Source organism: Sparassis crispa (assembly GCF_003851025.1).
Source record: "Sparassis crispa DNA, contig_000004F, whole genome shotgun sequence".
Classification (NCBI taxonomy): Eukaryota; Fungi; Basidiomycota; class Agaricomycetes; order Polyporales; family Sparassidaceae; genus Sparassis; species Sparassis crispa.
Genome location: NW_020939751.1, coordinates 2432459 through 2455552, shown reverse-complemented (window position 1 = coordinate 2455552; position 23094 = coordinate 2432459). Strand labels below are relative to the sequence as shown.

Genomic DNA, 23094 nt, shown 5'->3' with positions numbered 1-23094 from the left:
AGCTTATTAGTGAATTTATTGGGGATTTCGGCCCATTTATTTTCATTAGAGGGTTTAAACTTAGTAACTTCGGCACGAAGAACAGTATAGACTGCAAGGGCAGCGAACATAACTATGATACAGCACGACAGCATCTCGGAAGATTGCACAGCACGACAATAAACGTTTCGAACAGCTATTAGTAGATGTGATGATCCCGAACCCCGGGTCTGACTTAAGCTCCCACACTTTGCAAGCAGCGAATCACAGCAGCCTTGAGGCCCTTCAGCACCTCGCGCTGTCTCACCTTGTCCTCAGACATCTCGCACTTGCCCGTCGCCAGCTTGTAAAGGTACGCGAAGTCGGCCTGGGCAACCAGTGGCAGCCTTCCCGCCGCTTGGTTCTTCTTCCCCTCGATTTTCTCCTTGAACTGCATGGCAAAGTCCTTGGACACCACGTCGGCACGTTTCACGACCTCCTCGGGTACGCCAGCAAGACTTGCGACGTGAGTTCCGAAAGACGAGGACGCAACGCCTTTGACGAGTTTGTAAAGGAATACCAGCTGTACACGGAGTCACATTAGTTGAGTTTTCATTGCATGGGCAAATCCTAAGTGATGTACCTCCCGCTTCTCGTCATCGACCATTGTTTCCATGTGCATGTTTCGGATGTTGGGGTGGTACGAGAAGTCGTCAGTCAACGATCCGTAGTGCGTCGCGAAGAACGAAAGTGCGAGTGTGTGTGTAGCAAGTTGGTGCAGCACAGCCTGGTGTGACGTCGTCAGCAAGTATCGAAGGATTATAGCCGAGTGCGCTCACTCCAGCTATAGCCATGCCGTCCTGGAAGTTGTGTTCAATACGCAGTTCAGACGAGAATAGAGCTTCTGACTTACGTATGTTGAGGTACCTCTGCCCAGTTCTATAATCGTTTCACGTCAGTAACACAATTCAACGCAAAGGCGGGTTCCCGACCATCTAGAATGACCAACGATTTCGGCGTGGCGTCGCGGAGAATCTTGCAGCTGCGACAACACATGTTACGCGTCCAGAAAATGGGAGGGGGCATCGAAAAACGCACCATTCATCCAATTCAACCTTGAAAGTACTAGCGTTGGAGAACATGGCGTCGTAAGCGCCCATCCGGGTCAAGATCGAATCTACAGCGCACAATCTGTCAAAACGACACCGTTAAGATTAACCTAGGGACGATCGAAGAACATTAGTTACCGTGCTTTCTTCGCGGGAACGAGCATGCCAAGCTGAGCCATAATCTAGTCCAAAAGTGAGTTTGAATGTTAGAATAACTCAGACTTGTACTCGTGCTCACCACACCGGTAGCAGTCATGCGCATCGCCTGTATAAGGTATGAGTATTGTCCAGTAGCATGAGAAAAAAGTGCTTACTGTTGATTTTCCTCTGAATGACACCACCATAATTAGCATCTATGCCGTGCTGAACCTACAGAATGTAGCCTAGCTTACCCCATGTTGGGCCCTGTGCGCGAGGGACACAAGTCAGTCTTTTTATTGCTCTGACTTCTCTGTTAATAGATAGACATACCAGTTAGTAAAGCAATCCTCCCCACGTCTCCTCCAAGCTTGACATCATTAGGAATGAAGTCGCCCTTCAAACTCGAGCTGACACACAGTGCCGGGTGCCTTAGCTCCTCGAACTCTATCCACGCAGCGTCACCTTCAACGAGCTCAGGCCTGCACGCGGGCTCACCAAGCGCGGCTGACGACTTCGCGAGACTGAACAAGCAATCCAACTCAGCGAGCACGCGGATTGCGCGCAGCCACACGCTGCGGTCCACGTCAAATTCTGCAAAGAGCCGGTTCTTGAATCCCTTGATCGCGCTGTTGCGATTCTCGCGTGCTTCTTTTAGTTTACGGATTGTTGGAGCTAGCGAAGGGACGCTCCAGCGCTCAGCAGCCTGGTGTGACAATTAGAGGGGGGGAATGGCGAGATTAAGGTAGTGGTTCGTGAGGTACCTTTGTGCCCCCGCTCCTGATCCAATCTTTCGGCAGACCTGGTTGCTTAGGTTTGGTTTGAACCAAATAAATGTCCTGAGCACATATGAGGCCGGAATCGCACATAAAAGTAGAATGCCTTACCTTGGTACCTGTAGCACTGTGCCAGTAAGTGAGCCTCGTCCTAAGAAGCCGCTCATCAGCTGGGGTAGTTGAAGAGGCAACAAGACTTGCTTACCCGACTTTGCTCTCAAGCCTCTTGAGTTCATCTGCAAGCTCTTCTTCTAGTGAGGTAATTTCCTCCATGATCTCGTCGTAGGTCTCGTCTTTACCGTCCTCGGGGACGAGCTCGTCAGCATCTGGCACACAAGTTTGACCGTCAGCCTTTCTTCGGGCTTAAACAGGTAGAAACTTTTAAGACGTACTTTCCTCGGTCTTTTTGAACATTGCCTTCACGTGCTTGATGTTCGGCTGCAAGTTTGGTGCAGAGCGCAGCAAGCCGAGGACGGTCTTTGAGTTGAAGGACGCAGCAGTATCAGCAAGCCTTGCCAATCCGTCACTCAGTGTTTTGAAAGACTGTAACGCACGTGTCAGGGAATCATTGAACGCTGACCCGAGACAAGGTGAAGACGTACGGTAAGAACTTTTATGAAGTCTTTTACTTTGCAACTCTTGGCATGTATACGTGAGACAATGCGTTCGAGATCTGGCAATCCTTTCGCGATAGAGGTGAACTCGGCCTCGAACGTTAGATGCTCCATGAGGTCCTCGACTGCGTCGAGTCTATGCCAACCCACGATGAATTTCATGCTTGACAGGAGAGCGAGTGCGTGGGTGTAAGCTTACCGAGCGTTAATATCCGCATTCTCGCGCAACGGCATACAAAGCCAGATGCGGAACAAGCGTTTCCCTGCAAATACGTTGGTAAGGAGACATTGGTAAGGAGCTTCGAAGCGAGTATACGGCGAAATTACCGGAAGGAGTGATGCACCTCCCAAGGAGTTTCAACAACGATCCATCCTCGGTACCTTCGCTGTTGAGCAATACCTGTCCGCATTATGATTAGCTCTACGGAAAGTTTAAACGAAGCAGGTGTTTCAAGACCTCGATGTGCGCTAAAGTCTGACCATCAAGCACAAGACCTTGACCTCGTTTCATGGGGTCGTAAACATTAAAGTTCTTCATGCCCAGTATGTCCTTGTCGATGTTCAATGTGTGCAAGTACCTATGATTAAGCAATACTTTAGCTTGAGAGGCGAAAACGAAGCCAAAATTGACGTACCAGATCATCGAACCCAAGGCCTCGATTGCACTGTTGCACCCGAGCATCTCCATAATAGCCTGCGGAACTGTACTGCTCAAACCGAACCCAGAGTCGTCCATATCGTCATCCTCGTCCGTAGCAGGATACAGCTTCTTGAGCTCCTTCAGAGTCTTCTCATAAGTAAGTCCTTCGCTCTCGCGCAAGCTTGTCCAGAGGCAACTTCCAGGAAGGATGGCCTTTAGCAGACGCGTGGTCGAGACTGAAAGGTTTCCCTGAGAAAATTTGAGTACATGTGAAAGACAAGCGTTCACAATGTAATATATTCACCTTCGTGAACATGATTTCCTTCGGACGCAGCTGCCTCATCATAGTCTCGAGCTTTGTCCTGCAGATATCATCTTCGAACGAGCTCAAATTGAACTCGCTCGTGGCGCTATCAAGCACGCATATTCCAAACGTCTGCTTGCCGTCCTTGCCTTCGCTCTCCTCCTCGCGGATCGAAACACAATGTCCCGCCTGCTCGTCCGTGAGCAGCTCCGGGTCGACAAGCGTGCCGTTGGTGTAGACTTTGTTGAGCTCGCGCCGCACGATTTTGTCCTTGCCCTTGTCCTCCGCGCCAGCGCGTCCTTTTCCGGTCTTCTTGTCGGCTGCAAGACGCATCTCCGCTCCCAGAGCGGTCTCTGCCTGGTCCACTCGGCCGACCTTGTAACCTGAACAAAACGGATAAGTATCACCAGACTGCCCAGGAGAGAGGAAGCACACCTTTCGCGAGGAACTTCGCTGCCCAGAAGTTGAATGACATTTCCGGAACACCGACCTGTAATATAACTTGAAACCTGTTGAGACTAGCAGGGAGAGGATAAACCCACCATGCTCATCTTCACACGCTGCGTCAGTTTCAAATCGAACTCCCGATGACCAATGCGCGCGTCTTCCTCGTATAACTCCAAGAACTTGCCTTTCTGGAAGAACAAAATGGTATCAAAATGATTCTGCTTGATCTCCCAGAACTATTACACATGAGCGAAATCCACTACAACGTGTAACAGGAAACCCACCTGTTTCTCGAACGGGGTGAACCTGTTCCACGCTTTCTCCGGGATATGCAGTGTGCGCGGGTCGTACCCCGGCTGGCCTGGGCGCACACCGTCCTTGTCTTTGACGTCCGCGAGAAAGGCGAACGGGTCTTCAGTACTCTTCTTCTCCGCCTTCTGCTGCTGCGCGCGTCGTTCCGCCGCCGTCAAGAAACTGTCACTGCCTACTCCGCCTTCTGAGCCGCCGCCCTTCTTGAGAGGCAGACGTTCAGCGGCCTTCTTCTTTGGCTTAGGCTGCGCGGACGTGTCGTTGTCACCCTCCGCCTCAGAGGCAGCGGAAGAGTGGGCGTAGGCGGAGAGGCGGGACGAAGGACGCGAAGATGAAGAAGCTGAAGCACGTGAAGATGAGCGTGGAACATCTCCGCCGTCGTCTGACTCTTCGTCAATATCATCGGGAACAATGAAGTCGTCGTCGTCACTAGTTGTTTTCCGAGCTGTGAAGTTCGGCACGTTGTAAGAGGGTTCAGCAAATGGCAGAAGTTGACTTACTTATCTTGGTTGGCGACTTCTGGTACTTCGTGAGACGTTGTGTGAACAGACTAATTCCGGGGGCATCCCCGCCATCCTCTTTAACCTGTTCCTCTTCGTCCGAAAACATCACAGATACGCGCAGCTTCTTCGCGCGATTAGACACGTTCTTCTTTGCAGGCTCTGGGGAAGCCTTTCGCGCAGATAGACCCTTCTTGTATGCATCGGCGTCGATATTACCCCCTTCCTCGTCAGAGTCATCAATGACCATCTTACGTTTTTGACGTGTCGTTGTCTGCAAATGGAGATCATCGTGAGTCAAAGAAAGGAGACCACTATTCTAAGCGAAGGTCGTGACACGTAACACTGTCGCTCCTTCTCTACGCGTTTGAGCTCTCCTGGAACGCATCCTCCAGCTGACACAATAGAATTCGCGAATTCGAAGACAAAGGTCGCATAGTCATAACCATAGCAAATACTGACCGATTTCTCTACACTCTTTTGACTCACGTCGTCCTCCTCATCAGACAACATATCAACGTCAACAGGGTCACTGGTCGGTGGTGTCTCCTTGGCGCTGAGTGCACCATCAGAACTCCTCGTGTAAGTCGCGCTCATAACACCTGATGAGCGCGAAGTGCTTTTGGACATTGGCGTGCGGACCTCTGGAATGGGAGGGTCGGATGATGGTGCTGTGTCATGCACGCGTGCTGGAATCTTGGCCCTGGCCTTGGACGCCGCGTCGAGCGTGGCGGACGACTTTGCAGACTGTTTGCCAAAGAAAGACATCAGACTCTTCTGCTTCATTTTGTCGGCAGGTTGAGACTTTGGAGGCGCCATTGCGGGTATTATGTGGACGAGACAAAAACGGAGACGAGAAGGCGCCCATTAATATTGACGCAACACGCAAGTCGCGTTATTTTGGCGTATTTGGTTCCGGTGGCAGATGGCCTCCCGCGGCCCGTGGCAGAGGAAACATTATTAACATTAATTGACGCTTTCGGGGAAGGGGTATCATCACTCATCGTCTTCACTTGAACATGCGATGCTCTCGCGAGTCCCATCAGTCACATGCATGCATGCATGCATCTCAGTAAAAAAGGGAAAAGTCTGGAATTGTCGGGCTGAAGTCAATGAGATTCAAAATTTTGGCACCATGGTCAGATAAAGTCCAGAGAAGTCTGTTTACAGTTACCAAACTCATCATGCCAAGAAATTATGTGATTAAATGCCATTAAATCCTAGTCTACAAGAGTCAGACACTGTGGTTGATTATCTCAGAATACATGGCATTCTGGAGCTCATATGTTGCTTTTTTCTGCACTGGAACATAACTATACAGACATGGTCCAAACTATATGAGGTCAGGCACTATGAGAAAACTATAAAAATAGTCACAATTAGTCATTAATAGTCAAACTTGCCAAAATTTTAAATTTGGCCAATTCTCATTTTTACTGAGCCGGTCACAGGTCCGTGCGCACCTGGCTGCCGCAGATGAAAATATGGGACCTGGTCAGCAACGCTACATATGATTAACTACAAGGTCATTCCCAATATTAATGCAAATCATTTGGTGAGTATTGGCGGGTTTTTTCCTGCACTGCGAGGACTTGTGGCTAACTTTGTTTATCAGATGCAGTGGAATGACCATGAAGCAGCTATGCAGGCTTTCATTGGAGTGCTGATCTGGTTAAGACTGTGCATCAAAGTCAGGTAAACAGCTAATTATAGTGGTATCCGATTGCCATACCTTGTTACTTTTGACCATAGCAGCACACCAGTATTACTAAACATGTGCTTTCGCAACTTGAATGTAGACAACGGTAAAGTCGCAATCTTGTTCTCTGATGCAGGTAGAGATTTTCTTGTCATTATGCGGAATGTGTATCAGATCTCCTATAAACTATCATGCTATTACAGTAATCAGTTGCGAGCACAAGGCAATGGTTGTTTGGATCAGAGGCTGTTGCCAAACAAACCAAAAATAGCACAACTACTTCCGCCCATTGTGACGGCGGCTGCGGCTCAGCACGTTTTCAGATGAGTACTCCTCGGACGCCCATCACACCGATCCCTCAACCACCACACAGTGCTGGTCTAGCTTTCAAGGGTATGATTGGTTGATACTGGTCAAGAATACTCTCAAACGCGCTTTAGGTCTCCGGGCGAACATTGACTTCAACTCTATCCCTTCACCGATTGATGCATTTGACAATGATAGAGAACAGTGGAACGATCAGCCTTATATGACTCTTCCCGGGAGCCATGTACCGCTTTCCACCACAGAATATGTGGCTATTGATCAGGGTGAGTAAGATTTCCTCCGCGAGAGCGCAGAACCAGAATCCGGAATGTGAGATCTCTGCACGATCACCTTGAGTGTATCTCTGGGGTCTCCTGGAGTTGTGACAACTTTCAGGTAGAAGTTGGCCTCAGTAGTGTGGAAGGTTGACGGTTTGAGCTGTCTTATGTGGGGTCCTGTCACAAAGCACTCGTTTTCTTGTTGCTCTTTCTCAAGCACCTTCGGGGACTCCAGCGTGCACAGCGCCCATACATTCTGCGAATAATGGCTGCCGGAGGAGTGAATAGCTTGCAATATGCACAACCGTTTGCAATTTTATTGTGGTCCTTGCCGAATTGAAGGGATAACATAAGCTGATGTCTACCAGGAAACTCATCACCTAGGTACATCCGGATGTCGACATGGCACGTTCCGAGCACCTCCCGTCTAGCCTCAGAATGCGAAATCCCTCTTGTTGCCATGATTCAGCCCTTCGCGGACCAGGATCCTCGTGAGGAGCCTGTGCCGTTGATAGATACAGGTGACATCGGCCCTGCACGGTGCGCCGGCTGCAGAGGGTACATAAATCCTTGGTGTAAATGGTTATCCGGGGGTGCAAAGTGGAAATGCAACCTTTGCGGGCATGAAACGGAAGGTCTATCCGTCCTTTGTCCTTTGTCATTGAAGCGTTGCGCTAATATTATGAGATAGTTGCACCAGAGTATTTCTGCAACTTGGATGCCAATCTGTTGCGCCTCGATCACCTGCAACGGCCTGAGCTGAATAAGGGTACAGTCGATTTCGCCGTCTCTGAGGAGTACTGGGCTCCCCATCCACCACCTCGAATAGAGCCACTCTATCAATCTGTTGTGTCCGAACCAGCTTCCGGTCTCCGGAAGCCAGAGATCATGAACTACGTCTTCGCATTCGATATCTCATTGGAAGCTATCCGGTCGGGATTCACTCATGCAGCATGCGCAACTCTATTAGACCTTCTATATGGCCGGGAAGATGGGTCCGTGGAACCCTGCATCCCACTGGAAAGCCAGATATGCATCATATCCTACGATGAAACATTGCACTTCTATGACCTTTCTGTACGCCCTTTCGAGATAATCTGGTGACATGTTCCATTGATGGGAGATAGCCACGGTTAGATGGCCATGCCCCAATGCTGGTTGTACCCGAACGCGATGACGTTTTCGTACCTCTGAGGGCTGGTCTTTTTGCCGACCCACGAGAGTCCAAGTATGTCGCAGTACTTGGCTTAGCAACTCATTGCCGATGTCCTCTCTAGCTCCGTCATTGTGAAGCTATTGTCTGCGCTCCCAGTACGAGAAGAGTCACCAGCACCAGAAGCAGCGTTGGGATCTGCGTTGACCGCCAGCCTGGCTATCCTCGTGCGTGCAGATATTCTGTGCCAATCTACGTTGAGGTCTAACGGGACCGCAGGCTGGCAGAGGTGGACAGGTGGTGGTGTTCACGGGGGTGATACCAGCCGTTGGCATCGGCGCCCTGACGCCCCCAACAGACGACTCAAGTGTGTTTGGCACAGAGAAGGAGAAACAGCTGTTTCTTCCGCGTCATAATGCGTGGCGGGACATCGCAGAGCAATGCGCCGAAGAAGGAATCGGAGTCAATGTATTTTTGGGCATGGGAAGACCCATTGACGTAGCGTCTGTTGGTCCGTGTTTCGTTATACATTCAGCACCGTACAATTGATCTTGCAATCCAGGTGTCGTATCTTCTATCACTGGAGGAGAGCTTTACTTCCACCCTCGCTTCGACCCATCTCGCGACGTCGTGGTGCTTGCTTCCCAACTAAGACGCCTCCTTACCCGGACGACAGGTTACAATTGCGTGATGCGAGTACGGTGTTCCAGTGGTTCCTATCATGTCTTGATTCGTTCGATCCGTGGCTCACACTTGCTTTTCGTAGGTCTGCGCGTATCGCAGTACTTCGGCAATTTGCACGAGCCTGAGCTCTCCGTGACTGATATTCAGTTCGGAACTCTTGATGCGGACAAGGCATTCTCTGTTCTGTTTGAGCATGGGCGCGCCTTAGATGATCATGAGCTAGCCTTCATTCAGTGCGCGGTACTTTACACTGCAAGGTCGGGCGAGCGCCGTGTGCGGACATGCAACCTCGCTCTCCAAGTTGTGTCGTTGGCAGGCAACGTCTTTCGGTACGCCGATATGGATACTGTTGTGTGCCACATGGTGCGCGAAGGTGAGGTGCATTTTCCTGTCTGCTGACGGCATTCTCATTCTGTCTATTAGGTATATCAAGGTTGCCGTCGCAGCAGATATCCCAGATCCAAGAGCAGCTGACGGAAAGATGTTGTGCGATCCTGCTTGGCTACCGGAAGTATTGCGCAGCATCAGCTGCCCACACGCAGGTGGGTACTTCGGGTGCTTTGGTTGTCGTGGTAATGCTCATGCTCGAGCCAGTTGGTTATACCTGAAGCGTTCCGAACATTGCCTGTGTACACTCTGGCGATCATGAAGTCCAAACCGTTGAAAGGTGAGTGACGCGGAGTTGAGACCGCTTTGTTATTCTCACGGCTGCGTTAGCTCGAAATATCGCGGCAGACGTGCGCAGTTACGAAGCCCACAAAATTATGGCGATGGGGGCGGGTGCTACTATGCAACATTTATATCCTAGGCTACTTGCCCTCCATGATCTGGACAATTTCGTTGCGCTTCCAGATCCTGGGACAGGCAAAATCGACTTCCCGTCATTAATGCGTAACAGTCATCTGTTCATGGAATCACACGGAATTTATCTTATAGGTAAGTCACTACTCTGACACGCAGACATTGCGAAGTCTTCAGAACATTTTTGATCTAGATAATGAAGAGCTCGTAATCTTTTGGATTGGAGTGAATGCTTCTCCTCAGTTGCTGAAGGATTTCCTGGACGTAGATGACATTATGCAGATTGACCCTCATATGGTCTGCAATTACCTGCTTGACTGGATTTTGTGCTAACCTCGTCTTCAAAGATCGAATTACCTCGTCTGTCCACTAGGTTGTCGACCCAAGTGCGCAATATACTTGCACATCGGCAAGCTCAACGAGGCTGGATTCCCAAGACATTAATCGCTCGTCAAAATATGGATGCTGCTGAGCTGGAGTTTAGCGACATGCTAATTGAAGACCAGAACAATGCTGCCATGTCCTATCTAGACTGTAGGTCCTTCCATCTTCGCTATGTCGCCACTCCGTCATTCATGCGCTTGACGTGATAGATCTATGTCTTGTGCACAAACAGATTACGACGGCTGTAAGCGTTCGAGTGCACTAGCCTCAGAGAGTTTACAACTGATTGCGGTGGGGACTAGCTTACAACAGGTTCCTCAATTACTAGTCGCAACGGGTTTTTGTCGACACCGTGGTAGTATCATTCCATGGGTGCATGGTCCATCTGGAGAGTGGTCTTAGATGGAGTCGATTTATGCTACGCTGGGTTTACTCGGAGGCGTAAAATCTTGAAGCTTGAAGGGCTGCAATGATCGGCGCGAGTATATAGTGATCTTGGGAATGCCTTCTCACCGTCAACTCGGTATGTTACTCTGTATCCTGGCCAATCACTATAGCCCCCAAGCATGATCCACATCAATCCGTGAGCTCTAGGGTTGCTCTTCACAAGTGCCTCTTCGGCTGTGACCAAAAATTCAAGGTTCCAGTACGGTGCACTCGTAGGCCACAATGGTGAATGCGTACATCCGCTTCCTACGATACAACAAGCGTTCGAAGGACATGCGCGCTTTCTCAATCCACCTTATGACATACAGCTAATGAGATACTCCGATTGCAGATTGACATACTGCGAATAACCCTTGTCCCAGAGCTGACCGACGGCATCATCGATTCTTTGTGGGACGACCGCCGATTGCTATACAACCAGTGATCCCGGACAAGCCGCTCCTCGGTCGCCACCAGTCGGTACTACTCTTTCTTCCATGAGTATCCGCGACCGAGCTGCATGTACATTCCCCCGCGAAACTATACTGGTCGTGCGAGCATCGTATCTCAGACCGTGGTTCCAACCGGTGTAGACGTCAACTATTTGCGAGAAGGCTCAGCCCTTTACGCACTTAGTGCCACACCTGCTCGCGAAACCATGTGATGTACGAACTCAAACATGATGTTCATAAATTTCCAATCCGGCAAATTGCACTGCCCCATGCAAGCTTCTCCGTGCTCGCAGTCAGATTAACTGAACCTGACGGAGTGCAGATTTCACACATTCGGCGACTTCAAGGGGCTCTTGTGTGCGTCTCCCCAACTGACCGACCCTACCATCAGGGGGTGAGCGTGGATGGCTTGAATGCAGTGGAATGCGGTTTTGAGTCGAATAGGAAGCGGCATGTACTTGATTTCACTGACCCTCCGCAACCCGTCCCGAATGTTTTGACTCGAGTTATGCAAGATGACGGGCATCACGCCTTGCAAAATCTGGTGAAGAAACTGGGACCATTGCTGGAGCACCTGGAGACAGCTATGGCGTCCACGAGCTGGAGGAAAGTTGAGTCGAGCCGTATGCGGCTAGCATGCTTCCTGTCGTGCATCTCTTTGCGGTAGCACGTAGTTCCAACCCGTCTCACTTCACATCAGCTGCTCGCTCTGGAGAATGACACTCGAGGCCGGCGGAGCATTTACCAGAGTAGAGTCGACTGGAAGTGCCTTAATAACGTCTTGGGAGATGGTCGGTTCAGTACCCTTGAGATAGACGTGCACATACGTTGACACGTGTGCTCCTCGTTGTAAATCGCAGGCAATCGAGACGAAGTGGAGAGCAGAATGAGTCCCTTAAAAAATCATAGAATATTGATGGTGCAATCGTCGGTTGACCAGGAAGTGGAGACAATGTACACGTCTTCTCTTTGAAGCACACGGTACGTTAGTCGCCATCGTCATCCGAATGAACGAATAGTTGCCGCGAAGTTACATCGCACTGGAAATTCGAAGAATAATGCAATAACGATGCCTGAAGATCGAATAATGATACAGTAACGTACATCTACACAGCGAGGATATCGTATACAATTTGTACTCAGCTTTCCTCGTGCCATCGTTCGTACGAGCCCTGCTGCAGGCTGGCATTGTACGCACCCTCGATGGTCCCGCATAGGTTGTCGAGATCCGACAGCGCTGTCAGGAGCGCGGTGAGGGAAGACAGATTGTCTGAGCTTAGGGGTTAGTGGTATACGATGTATGTTAAGGGCTTCAACCATACCGTACATCTGGATGCGCATCTGGATGTGGTTTTCTGAAGGGTGTGGGACACTGGGAACCGCGGTAGTCAGTACCTGAAGAGAGAATAATACATAGATGGGAGGGCAACGTGAACAAGGAAGTAACGAGTAGAGATTGGGGATGAATGAGAAAACGCTGGAAAAAGCGGTCGTTAGACCATACGCATCATGCACAATCTGTGTGAATGGCCGCGCAACCATTGTCATATTTGAATTTGGCCCATGCATGGCACGGACCAACGTAATTCAACAACGAGACAATTGTCCTCAGTACAGCCCTCAGTGCAGGCCACGCAATTGAGAACAGAAATACTGAGAGATATGCTCACCTGTAACCGCAGAACTCGACCTTCGGGCTTCCAAACCAAGCGTGAATCAAACATGAATACCAAACATGTATTTGGGCGACCAGAAAGCATACTTCTTCATTATCATCCAGCGCAGAGCATTTCCGATGGTGTGCGACTCGTCATGAATTTGGTACGTTGCGGCAGACAGGTCTGGCTCTGCACCTTTTAGCTTTTGTCAGGCATTCCGGGAAATGGTGTATAAGCAACGGTAACCATGAGTCCAATGAGTCAATGCGGTCGATGTTGCACAATGAGGAAACACACGATTCTGATTTTGGGCGGCGTTGAGTCTGCCATCGACGACGAACTGAGCGAACAAAGAGAAAATGAACGTGGGAATCGGAGAAAAGGAAAATGGCTCAATAGACGCGATACACATGCACCAACAAATCGATTCTGAGAGACTTTAGTTGACCTTCCGAGCTGCGTCTCCCTAGAGTACACGAGTATTTACAAGTTATGTAGGCATATGTCTTGGTCTCGCTGTTCCGCAAACTGTGGAACCTGGGGGGAAGAAATGCTCCACTGGAGTGAACAATATCCTTGAAACTCCGACGGGGGTACTGGTCAACACGACCAAACAACGCGTCGCGTGCCATTGACATTGAAAGCCATTGTTTCGTCAAGTCCAGAATGGTTTTGCGACGCACACTAGAGGCCCATTGATCAAAGCGCGCGTAATGTGTCTTGACGGTATGCCACAATGGCGAAGAGCGAGATGTTGCAAGCTATAAAGTTATCCGGCGGAACCACTCAGCGTTCAGTTTCCCTTCAGTTTCCGCTCCATCCTCTGCTCCGCACTCCGCTCGATACCCTCCTCTTCGCTCATACCCAATAACAGGCAGGCCTTGTGTACCCTGGTGGACGCTCCTAGCATCTCTCATTCTGCCTCATACTTCATCGACCACACTTCACTCCACTGTTCCTTGCAACTTCCCGCTGTATCGAATAGCATGTCGTCCTCGGCTTCTCCCTCTGCTTCTCCCTCTGGCATTACCCTTCCGTCTCTCCGTTCTCTTGGGCTGTTTGATATTCACCAGTTCAGGAGGAGTGAAGTGCCTCCCATTTGCAAGCTACATGAACGTAATGACCAACCGGTGCGTTCGATTATTCTCGCTTTGAGTGTTCGAATCGCTGACGGTCTACGTTTCATTAGACTGAGACTTCACGTAACCTGAAGTTGAATGAATCTAATGACCTTCCCGTAGGCTCTGCATTTGCTGTTGTTCGTTCAACCTGCTGACGTTCTACCAGAATTCGAAGAGACGGGCTGTAGCAACACCAATTGTCACGAGACAGAATGGCTATATGCGCTCTCGCCAGAGCTCAGTCTCTTCCACGCTATCGACCTCCTCCAGGGAGACCTCCCCAGCGAGCGTCGAGGCAGCTCCCAACCGAGAACCCAACGTCGATCTCGTTCTCACCACTTGGGACAAAGTAGACGCTATCCTGGTCGTTCCCCCGCCCGCTATCTCCGACCCCTTGTCACCTGCGCCCACGTTATCCTCCTCTAGGAACCAGGGATTTGACCGGCCACTCTTGTTCGTCGGGATGCCCGGGCTGATGCAGCTGCGGAGCTCCATACATCGCTTTGGGGATGCGCGCTTCCACCCGTACCGCATGGTGAAGCGCGAGCGTCGCCGACCCGCCACGGCGGCACCTGCAGCCGCCCACGTATAATGCTTCCACAATGACGCACCAAATGCTGCAGAATACATTTACAAAGAATAGATGAATTGGTTACTGTAACTAATTGTTGTATTACAAGGATTGTATTGTTCCTGCGTGTTGGGTATCTTGGTGGAGGCCAGCTGTATTATTGTACTAAAGCAGTGAATAATTGGAATCTAGTATCATTTCCATCATACACAAGCCCTTCCAAACTTTGCGGACCACATATGAGGCCGTCCCGGAGACTGCTGCTGTACTTCTAAGTTAATAGCCTAAGACTCTATGTAAGATAAGCCTTGAACCAGAGACACTTGTCGGGCGTTTGTAGGGGCGCAAATCCATTCCACGCCTGAACGAAAGCGCTGTACCGAGGATCCCAGACACAAAGTACGTTTCCCATCTATCGGCTTTTTTACGGGATGGGTCGGTGTCCTTTGGCATGTGAGTCCAGCTCCTGAAAATTTCGTTGATGCTAGTTGAACAGAGATTGGCAGGATCTTCGGTGCATTTCCATGCTAGCAACAGTGAAAGCGAGACACCAGTACTTCTTCAGCTGTCCTGGTAATTAATACTGCGGCAATAGTCATCGGAGGAACCTTAATGGCTATAGCAATACCCTTCGCTATTGCTCTTCTACGGTCATCCTCGCGGCGGCAATCTAACACCCTCACATAGCTAGCTCAAAGCGACATGCTGTGTGGCAGTGAGTCGGTTCCTCAGCTATCGGGAAAAGTCCTGACTGAATTTCCGGGCAGGGATCTCGCTAACACAACGCTGGAAATGCAGAGCCTTTCGACTACGGTATACAAGTCTTCGCCGCAAGAGGACATTCCTCTTAAGTCAGGTCAGCTCTAGTTCAGAAATCACCGTATTACGGTCTAGCATGCACGCATCGATGACAGTGTCAATGTCCCTGCGAACTCGTTCTTGCGCTGAATATAATACCGACCAGTGGTGCACACCTTCGTCTCGGGGTTGGTACCACAGACAGAGAAATTCATGGTATAGAACCGCATTGCCTGCGTCCAAGAAGTTCCAGGGTGCCAGAATACTCAATAAGTATACTGCTGCACTACAACTTCAAGGCTCTATTTTTCCCTGTTGGATCTTGAAAAAAATAGGGCCTTGAAGCTTGAAGGATGGGAAGGGATGATATGTCGGTGCGAGATTCCAGACGCTAGACAGTCGTTTCTTGCTTGCTCGGGGACTTATATCCAATCCAATACAACGTTAGATGGGTTCCTTAGCATCTATGTATAACAACACACTGATCCCATAGACTGATACAGGATTATAGACGTACTATCGCAGTGCTGTCATAGCTTCGCCTGGGCCTCTGGCACGCGCAACTTGGCCATCCCATCAATGACGTCTTCCGCCTCACGCTCAATGCGTGCGATCAGCTCCTCGCATGAGGGGCAGTCGTGGATCAGGCCGATCACGACGCCCGCGGTCCAGATGCCGAAGTCGGGGTCGCCACGCTCGAATACCTGACGCCCACGTGCACCAGAGACGAGCTCGCGCACGTCCTCGAAGCGCGCGCCGCCGGGGCGCCGCTCGATTGCGACGACCTCCTCCGAGACGCGGTTTCGGAAGACGCGCGCGGTGTTGTGTAGCGTGCGGAAGATGTGCACCGTATCCGTCTCGGTCGCGTCGACGATCGCGTCCTTGATGTTTTGGTGGATCGGGCTGTCCGACAGTTGTGGTTAGCACAAAGTGGGCCCGGAGGATGTAAGGAGACGTGCCTTTCCACCGTGCACATGAAGCGCGTTCCTGGGAAAGGAGGCGTACAGTCAGCGGTCATTAGCGGGAGATGATGCGCACTTACCCATGTTCACGCCCTGGTGAGATGTATATGAGCTAACTTATAAGTAGAAGAACGACATGAGAGCTTACACAGGCCCCCAATGCGAGTGCGGCAGCCAAGCCACGCCCATCGGCAATTCCTCCGGACGCAATGTACGGAATCTTCAACTCTTGCGCCGCCCGTGCCAGCTGCGAGAGGTCATGAGAAGGTAACGGCGCGTATGAAGAACGCAGAACACACGAGCACGAGACCGCCGATGTCCTGCTCTCCGGGATGTCCGGCACCTAGACGGGAAGAATGAGCGGAGTACAACTGGCCAACAGCGTAGACGCACATTCGAAGCCGTCGATGCTCAACATATCGACTCCAAGACGGATTGCAGACTTTAGACAGATTCAGACTCGGATGCGCTCGAAGTACATGGCGCGCACCTGCGCATGCCGTATCGTAGTGCATTTGTGGATGACAACGCACCCCTGGGACTTGAAGAACTTGATCAATGGCCCCGCTGCAAGGGCTCCGACTTCAGCTGACGGGTGTCATTACGCGCCGTGTACACGCACGGTTGTTGCCTGCGGTCTCAAAGATCCTCACGCCCTCCGCGACTGCAGCGCGCGCGTAGCCCTCATAGTCCGGGGGGTTGATGGTGGGCAGCAGGGTGATATTCACGCCGAAGTTGTTGGACGTCCGCTTGCGGGTCTCACGGATGGCGAGGCGCAGTGCTTGCGGGTCGGGTTGCGTGAGCGCAGTCAAGATACCTTACCGTGTATAGTGAGCAGAAGGTAGCTGAGCCGCAGACGAGGTACCTACCGAGGCCGCCTGCGTTAGAGACAGCTGCTGCCAGCTGCGGCACGCCGACCCTGTACTCGCCGTGGGTGGTCAGACAGAATGGACAGTAACTACGCTAGACACGAGTCTCTCCGCAACGCAGACTATCTCTGGTACTTGAGCGTCCCACAGTGACTGATGATACGGTGGGGCTTTGCACAAGCTCATACCGCAACAGGTCAGAACTCGATGCTTTCGAGGCATGCATACGAAAGTCATCTGCCTCTGAGACAGGTCTGCGCGCCATTGGAGAACGTGTCTGATAGCGTCGATGAACCACTGTACCATTGCATGCCACCCTGTACGACAGGGCTGCGCGGAGGGTTGGTATGAGTATTGGTGTATGCACACCAGTGGTTGAAGAGCAGAACGTACACTCGGATGTCGAGAAGCTTCGTGAGCGCTGTGACAAGCATGACGATCACCGGCGGGGAGAGGTGAGAGACAAGACGAGAGCTTAAGTGGAATGTCGTTGGATCAGAGTCGATGGAATGCGGGGAAATCACATGTTGCGGGGAAGAAGGCGGTGAGTCGGGCAACCTCAGTCGCCACTTCGCCTTAGTCTGCTTTCTGACGCGGGGGGTTAGTCGAGAGGTCGGACAATTTAGACGGAGCTGGAAAGTACAGTAATGTTGGCTACAGCGGAAGCTCAAGTATTGTAGAGTCACGTTACTGCTTTCTCGGACGCGGAGGCGGCTAAGTGTCTCTGCTAAGTGTCTCTGGCACGAAGCTCTCCATGGCAGGGCCATCGAAGCCAGCAACGGTCTCGCCAGCTGTTTCTTTCGATAAAACCCAGATCGCACATCTTGAGGCCATATTAAAGCTCATCCAGCAGCGTCGATGGACCCTCGGTTCCTTCCTCCAGGCTGTCTTCACGGAACCCGCAGCCGGCGACAAGAATATATCGCAAGTTCGTTTACAGATGGTGGCTCATTTTCTCTCGGATCGTTCCACCATTCAAGCTCAAGATATTGCCGAGCTGATGTACTCAAGCAAACACAGCGCTCTAACCGGATCACGTACGGCATCAATGCTTCCTGCAAACATCGTGGAGGGCTCCAAGCAGGCCAAGATGGCACGCAGTCGTTTGCAAGAATGGGCTATCCAAAAAGTGGAGGATGTAGTCAATTTGGAGGCCGAAGAAGTGTCTGGTAAAGGCAATGGATTTCACCTGAAAAATTCGAATGCGACTTGGGACTTTGTCCTTAACTTTTCCCTGAAAAATATATTACTCCTTGTTGAAAAGAGGGGCCCGACCATCCTACGCTTACTCGTAGCGTGCGCTATGCCTCCTGGAAGACGACCCGTACGACAACCACAACCAGTCGCACTGGCTGCACATGGTGCAAGCACTGCGACTGCTGTCGTTCCCATGAATGCTGCCACAGCTGCTTCCACCGATGGTCGCGCAACTACCACCACCCCCGCAAGCACTACTAGCAGTGCAAGTGCCACGACGATCATGAATACTACTGCCATTGAGACAATCCCTCCTGCAACAACGGTGATACCAACCAGTGCGAGCATAGCTCAGCCTGCCACGTCCTATGCTGCGTATCTCACAAAGGATGCCCTGCACGGGATCGGTAAGAATCGCCGAGACCCTTTCGTGGTATGTACTGTGAAAGACTCTCTGTGTGTTACTGGGCATTTAATATCTAAGCTCTCTAGATTGTCCTGGTCGCTCTCGTCCTCCTGATGAGTGCCCGAAATCTTCACTTTTCAGCTTTTCGGAAAGTCGTTGGTGTATGGCTCTTCGCACACACCTCACAACATGGAGTATATGCTATTCTCACTCGCTTCGGCTTCACGGTCTCGTACACATCTGTCCTCAAGCTGTTGCGCAGTCTCTCGCAGTCTGCCAAGAGCCTCATTCAGCAGAAGGCAAAGTCTCGTGCATTCTTGCTGATATATGACAACATCAACCAAATGTCACGAGCGTGGGATCCGGACTTAGGCCAGAAGGATACAATCCACAATGGCACGGCGGCGACATTCGTGGAACTAGATGACTGTGACGTGACCAAAGCTTTTGACGTCAATCGCCTTCACCATGCACAGCAAGCGGAGCGCAGGAAGGATCTCAACCTCGAGACGCTGTATAAGCGGGTTGACTGGGAAAGGTTGAATGCTACCATCACTACTCACGTACTGAGCTTTCTAGTCGAAGCGGTGCCGGCATTGGCGGTACATCACGAGATGGTCCAGTTGCGGCTGAAAACAACACTGATGGTTCATCGTATGCGCACGGGACGTCAGACAGGAGTCCACCCACTCGCGACATCCAATCACAATGAGGGGAACACTGCTGAGAATGCAAAGGTATTGGAGGATCTTCTGGTGGACCAACTCCAGATGTCCAAAGAGGAAGTAGAGAAGGGGCTAATTCTTGTTGGTGGTGATCAGTCTACTGTCGAGAAGTTGCGCACGTTGAACAGACTTAGATGTCAGAGAAATAAATAATACATGATGAGACGAGGTCGCTGGTCGAGAGTGGACAGCAGGGACGCGCTCTAACGATCGCGAGGCGCGTGTAAACAAGACGCGTTCGATAAGTTATGATCTGTTTGTACGTGCACATGACGTGCCGGCTCGGCAATGTTCCGCGCGGCCGACCTCTTAGAAACACCCCCCTTAAGGAAAGCAGACGTCAGATACGGATATCCTGAGACACGAAGGTTGAAGCAGAGTAGCTACACTGCCTTTGGGAGACTACTTCGCCTCTCTCGGGTTCGCCCGAGCATAGCAAACCACTGGCAGAGGCTTGAGCAGAGGTCTACTATGCCAGACCGCTCAGTCGGCGCCCCTCCCTACTCGGCGCACCATATATAGGCAAGAAATATGTGTTACGCGAGACCAGGCGCCCACATCCAAGCCCAACAGTGCTCTCTGATTGGTGGAAACCCTGAAAGTGCCTGAGCGGTCTGGCATAGTATATGATGATGGTCTACTTCTAGTATATTTTCGCCTCGCGGCGATGAGAGCGGTCACATGGGCGGTGCCTGCTGGAGTTTTGCCACCAGCTGGCTGCGTTCAACGGTCCCCCACTATACTACGCTGGCATCCGATCGGTTTTGCGTAACCTCAGTGCGTAGTCTCTGACAGTCGATACCGGTGACCATAACTCAATCTCTCAATCTTGGACTTCAAGTTGTTTTACATAGACACATCTATTCTGAATCTTGTGCCATGGACGACGGGGCAGAATCGTCGGACCACCACATCTCCAGCACGCAATTTTTACGCAGCAGGATGATGGAAATTCTCCCTCTCGTTCGCTACGTTCCAGCGTGCAAGGACGGGTTCACGCCCGCTCCCGAGTCCGATGATTGGGAGGACTCGGAGTTCGCAGATTTTCCTCTGGAGGATCACAATTCTAGGTGCTACATATGCTGGGAGGACTACCAGCCGCCCCGGAAGAAGTCACTAGCGTCTGCGTCTGTGCAGAAGGACCCCGAACTACTCAGGCAGTTTGCGTGTGGCCATGCTTTCCATGTATGTGTCGTCCGAGCTCATGTAAATCATGATCTCAATTGACTTGTCTTTGACGTAGAAACGGTGTGCGGAACTTTGGGCGCGTGATAATAATAAGTGTCTCTTGTGCCGAAGAGATCTCGATCCACCTGAAGGTACTCAGACGGAGGCGGAATGGTCTGCGAAGTACAACCTCATACGTGATCAGAAAGGGATAGCAAAACGAGCGGTACAATTAGAACTGTTATGTTCCTTCGAATGGTGATATCTCACTCTGAACCGTAGCTCCCCACATGCTCACATTCGCCTTGACTTTGCTTCTATGACTATAGGGAAACTATCTATTATGCACAATTTAGTGCAGACAGCAAATACCTCGCGTTTGAGTGCGCTCGTGAACGTGTGAGGGTTGTTGACATTGCAACAGCTTCAGTGATCCGGTGAGATGCTCCCCTCATTTATTTTCTGTGAATATGAACTTACTGTATTTGTGCATACCTATCGTCACACAGTACTTTTGAAGATGGCTCAGCTTGTTCTTTCTGCTTTGGCCCAGATGGACAGATCCTTGCAACAGGGTATGCAGATGGTCACATCAGCGTAAGTCATTTTTCAATCATTTCCTTCTGTTATGTGGAGCTGGAATACACTCCTCCTGCTGAAATGACATCACTGCTGAATAGTGCACTCCAGATTTGGAATGGCGACGTCGTGAAACATGCACTTGACGATCATACCGCACTGGTATGGGCTCTCGAGGTTTCAACTGATGGACAGTTGCTCATGTCGGCATCACATGATAATACTGTGCGGATCTGGGATACGACCAGCGGGAGTGCTGTCCACTGTTGGTGTTGTTTGATATACTGCATTTGTGTTCAACCTATTCTCACATCTGCTTATAGGTATAGAGTTGCCTACTGAGTTGGAATTTGCGTCCATATCTCCGGATGGACGCTTCATTGCCGTAGACGGGAGACTCGGCAAGGTCGAAATATGGAGCCTGGAGAAACGCACAGTCATCAAACGGTTCAAAGCACACCGGAGTACTGTGAATGATGCTGTCTTTACCCTTCACGGCGAGGCAGTGTTAACGGGGAGCATCGATACAAAGTTGAAGGTGTGGGACATGAGCACAATACTGACCAGTGCAGCACCACATAGTGAGATCAATGAGAACACACTAGAATCCAACCAATCCACTGTGCTCAGTATTTCTGATAATGTACCTCACAGTGGTGTCTTTGTTGGGCACGAGGCATGTATACGTTCTCCTTTTGTTTCATTGTTCGCATGACAGACGTTGCGCAGTATTCGGCAGTGTCGTTCGACATCTCGCATGATGGAAAATGGGTTGTGTCGGGTGATCAGAGGGGTATGGTCCACATATGGGACACCAAAACAACCGCGGTGCAGTGTGTTTTACGGGCCCATGCTGATACGTCAGGTGAGTGTATGTGCATTGGTTGGAATACCCTCTTATATAGTGTCTACAGTGGGCGCAGCGAGAATCAGTCCGAATAACGAGCTGATAGTCACAGGCGACGATAATGGTCGCGTTCGTATATGTAAGTACCATAAGGATGAAACTCAGCATCTTGCTGCGCCTTGAGCTTATTAGTGGGCACCATGCAGTCAAATTCACAGCAGTGGATTCCTGTGACGAGGAAGCGCTGCGAGTCCCAGCCATTCCATTCGAGCCTCCAACCTCCGGCAACGACCGCACAGATTCTGTCGACGCGACGGTTCTTCCCATCGTATCGTCCCCAACACAGATGCGCGTCGGCCCAGATAACGACCGTCCTCTGCTGGCGCACGATGCGTCCGGTATTCCAGAGCAGACTGACCGCTCATCTCTTCCGGCAACTGGCCCGACCCATCGCTCGTCCGTTCTTGTCTCGTCGTTAACTGCTGATGTCGATTCAGCTCAGGATGCCCGTGATGCAGTTATTGGTTCCCCTCGAAAGTCTTGGTAGGTGTGGTCTGTTTGCAAGTTATATAATCTCATCCGTGCCCCATTCAATAGCAGTAAAGTTTTTGCAAAAATGCGGCGAGTCGTGGACAGGCTGCGTCGGCGTGTATCTCTGCGCAAAGACGAATGTTGATTGTTATCTCCGATTGCGAGCACTCAGACTTCGCTAACGTCCCTCCATTGGCGAGTCATATTCCCAGGCACTGAATCTATTAGGTGCTTTATAGGTCTCGCCGAACGAAACCCTCGCAGGTTGCTGTTCTACTCGAACCGTCGGCATGTCGTCGTATTTTTTCACGTACATTTGGATAGACTATCTGCATCTGATCAAATACATGCTTGCCGAGTAGCCAACATACTTACTCTATAGTCGTGTCCATGCATATATTTTCGATTACATATGTAGAAGTCCCAGGCATTAAATTACTGCACGCTTCGAGCGCCAACGTTGGTACAAAGTATGACGTACACGAGCATACTAATAAGTAGCAATACACTGGCAGAGGCTTGGGCAGGGGCCTATATGATGGTCTACTTCTACTTAGTATGTCTTCGCCTCGCGGCGATGAGAGCGGTCACATGGGCGGTGCCTGCTGGAGTTTTGCCACCACCTGGCTGCGTTCAACGGTCCTCTACTATACTACGCTCGCATCCAATCGGTTCTGAGTAACCT

The 23094-nt window shown here is 50.8% G+C and overlaps 7 protein-coding genes across 7 annotated transcripts; 4 read left to right on the top strand and 3 right to left on the bottom strand.

The window, feature by feature from the left end:
* Positions 1–214: 214 nt before the first annotated feature.
* Positions 215–5614, bottom strand: SCP_0508340 (DNA mismatch repair protein; the record flags this gene model as incomplete). Its single annotated transcript, XM_027758890.1, has 26 exons — positions 215–541; positions 602–745; positions 798–818; positions 872–897; positions 951–1000; positions 1057–1149; positions 1206–1249; positions 1306–1332; positions 1382–1394; positions 1460–1472; positions 1539–1911; positions 1970–2044; positions 2093–2132; positions 2187–2307; positions 2374–2524; positions 2584–2731; positions 2795–2858; positions 2923–2995; positions 3053–3173; positions 3231–3484; positions 3540–3922; positions 3975–4029; positions 4082–4222; positions 4271–4740; positions 4796–5069; positions 5258–5614. The coding sequence occupies 26 exons, from the start codon at positions 5612–5614 to the stop codon at positions 215–217; spliced, it is 3858 nt and encodes a 1285-aa protein (XP_027614691.1).
* A 1203-nt stretch (positions 5615–6817) lies between these two features.
* On the top strand, positions 6818–10459 carry SCP_0508330 (Uncharacterized protein; the record flags this gene model as incomplete). Its single annotated transcript, XM_027758889.1, has 16 exons — positions 6818–6887; positions 6935–7084; positions 7447–7713; positions 7770–8155; positions 8206–8306; positions 8356–8458; positions 8511–8742; positions 8794–8943; positions 8998–9288; positions 9339–9457; positions 9510–9582; positions 9633–9851; positions 9910–10013; positions 10064–10250; positions 10310–10344; positions 10403–10459. 16 exons carry the CDS (start codon positions 6818–6820, stop codon positions 10457–10459), a joined length of 2544 nt encoding a protein of 847 aa, XP_027614690.1.
* A 1658-nt stretch (positions 10460–12117) lies between these two features.
* Positions 12118–13048, bottom strand: SCP_0508320 (DNA-directed RNA polymerases I and III subunit RPAC2; the record flags this gene model as incomplete). The annotated part of the gene is made up of 6 exons (XM_027758888.1): positions 12118–12248; positions 12301–12350; positions 12649–12675; positions 12741–12838; positions 12934–12976; positions 13038–13048. The coding sequence occupies 6 exons, from the start codon at positions 13046–13048 to the stop codon at positions 12118–12120; spliced, it is 360 nt and encodes a 119-aa protein (XP_027614689.1).
* Positions 13049–13622: 574 nt separating this feature from the next.
* SCP_0508310 (hypothetical protein) lies at positions 13623–14349 on the top strand (the record flags this gene model as incomplete). The annotated part of the gene is made up of 3 exons (XM_027758887.1): positions 13623–13766; positions 13826–13873; positions 13924–14349. 3 exons carry the CDS (start codon positions 13623–13625, stop codon positions 14347–14349), a joined length of 618 nt encoding a protein of 205 aa, XP_027614688.1.
* A 1307-nt stretch (positions 14350–15656) lies between these two features.
* SCP_0508300 (inosine monophosphate dehydrogenase) lies at positions 15657–17391 on the bottom strand (the record flags this gene model as incomplete). Its single annotated transcript, XM_027758886.1, has 11 exons — positions 15657–16029; positions 16086–16113; positions 16169–16181; positions 16237–16335; positions 16388–16431; positions 16482–16530; positions 16579–16655; positions 16711–16905; positions 16958–17007; positions 17261–17287; positions 17351–17391. 11 exons carry the CDS (start codon positions 17389–17391, stop codon positions 15657–15659), a joined length of 996 nt encoding a protein of 331 aa, XP_027614687.1.
* Positions 17392–17711: 320 nt separating this feature from the next.
* Positions 17712–19438, top strand: SCP_0508290 (hypothetical protein; the record flags this gene model as incomplete). Its single annotated transcript, XM_027758885.1, has 2 exons — positions 17712–18587; positions 18647–19438. The coding sequence occupies 2 exons, from the start codon at positions 17712–17714 to the stop codon at positions 19436–19438; spliced, it is 1668 nt and encodes a 555-aa protein (XP_027614686.1).
* A 726-nt stretch (positions 19439–20164) lies between these two features.
* Positions 20165–22554, top strand: SCP_0508280 (hypothetical protein; the record flags this gene model as incomplete). Its single annotated transcript, XM_027758884.1, has 10 exons — positions 20165–20470; positions 20529–20710; positions 20782–20889; positions 20962–21049; positions 21143–21296; positions 21355–21707; positions 21761–21896; positions 21946–22017; positions 22085–22421; positions 22479–22554. 10 exons carry the CDS (start codon positions 20165–20167, stop codon positions 22552–22554), a joined length of 1812 nt encoding a protein of 603 aa, XP_027614685.1.
* Positions 22555–23094: the final 540 nt, after the last annotated feature.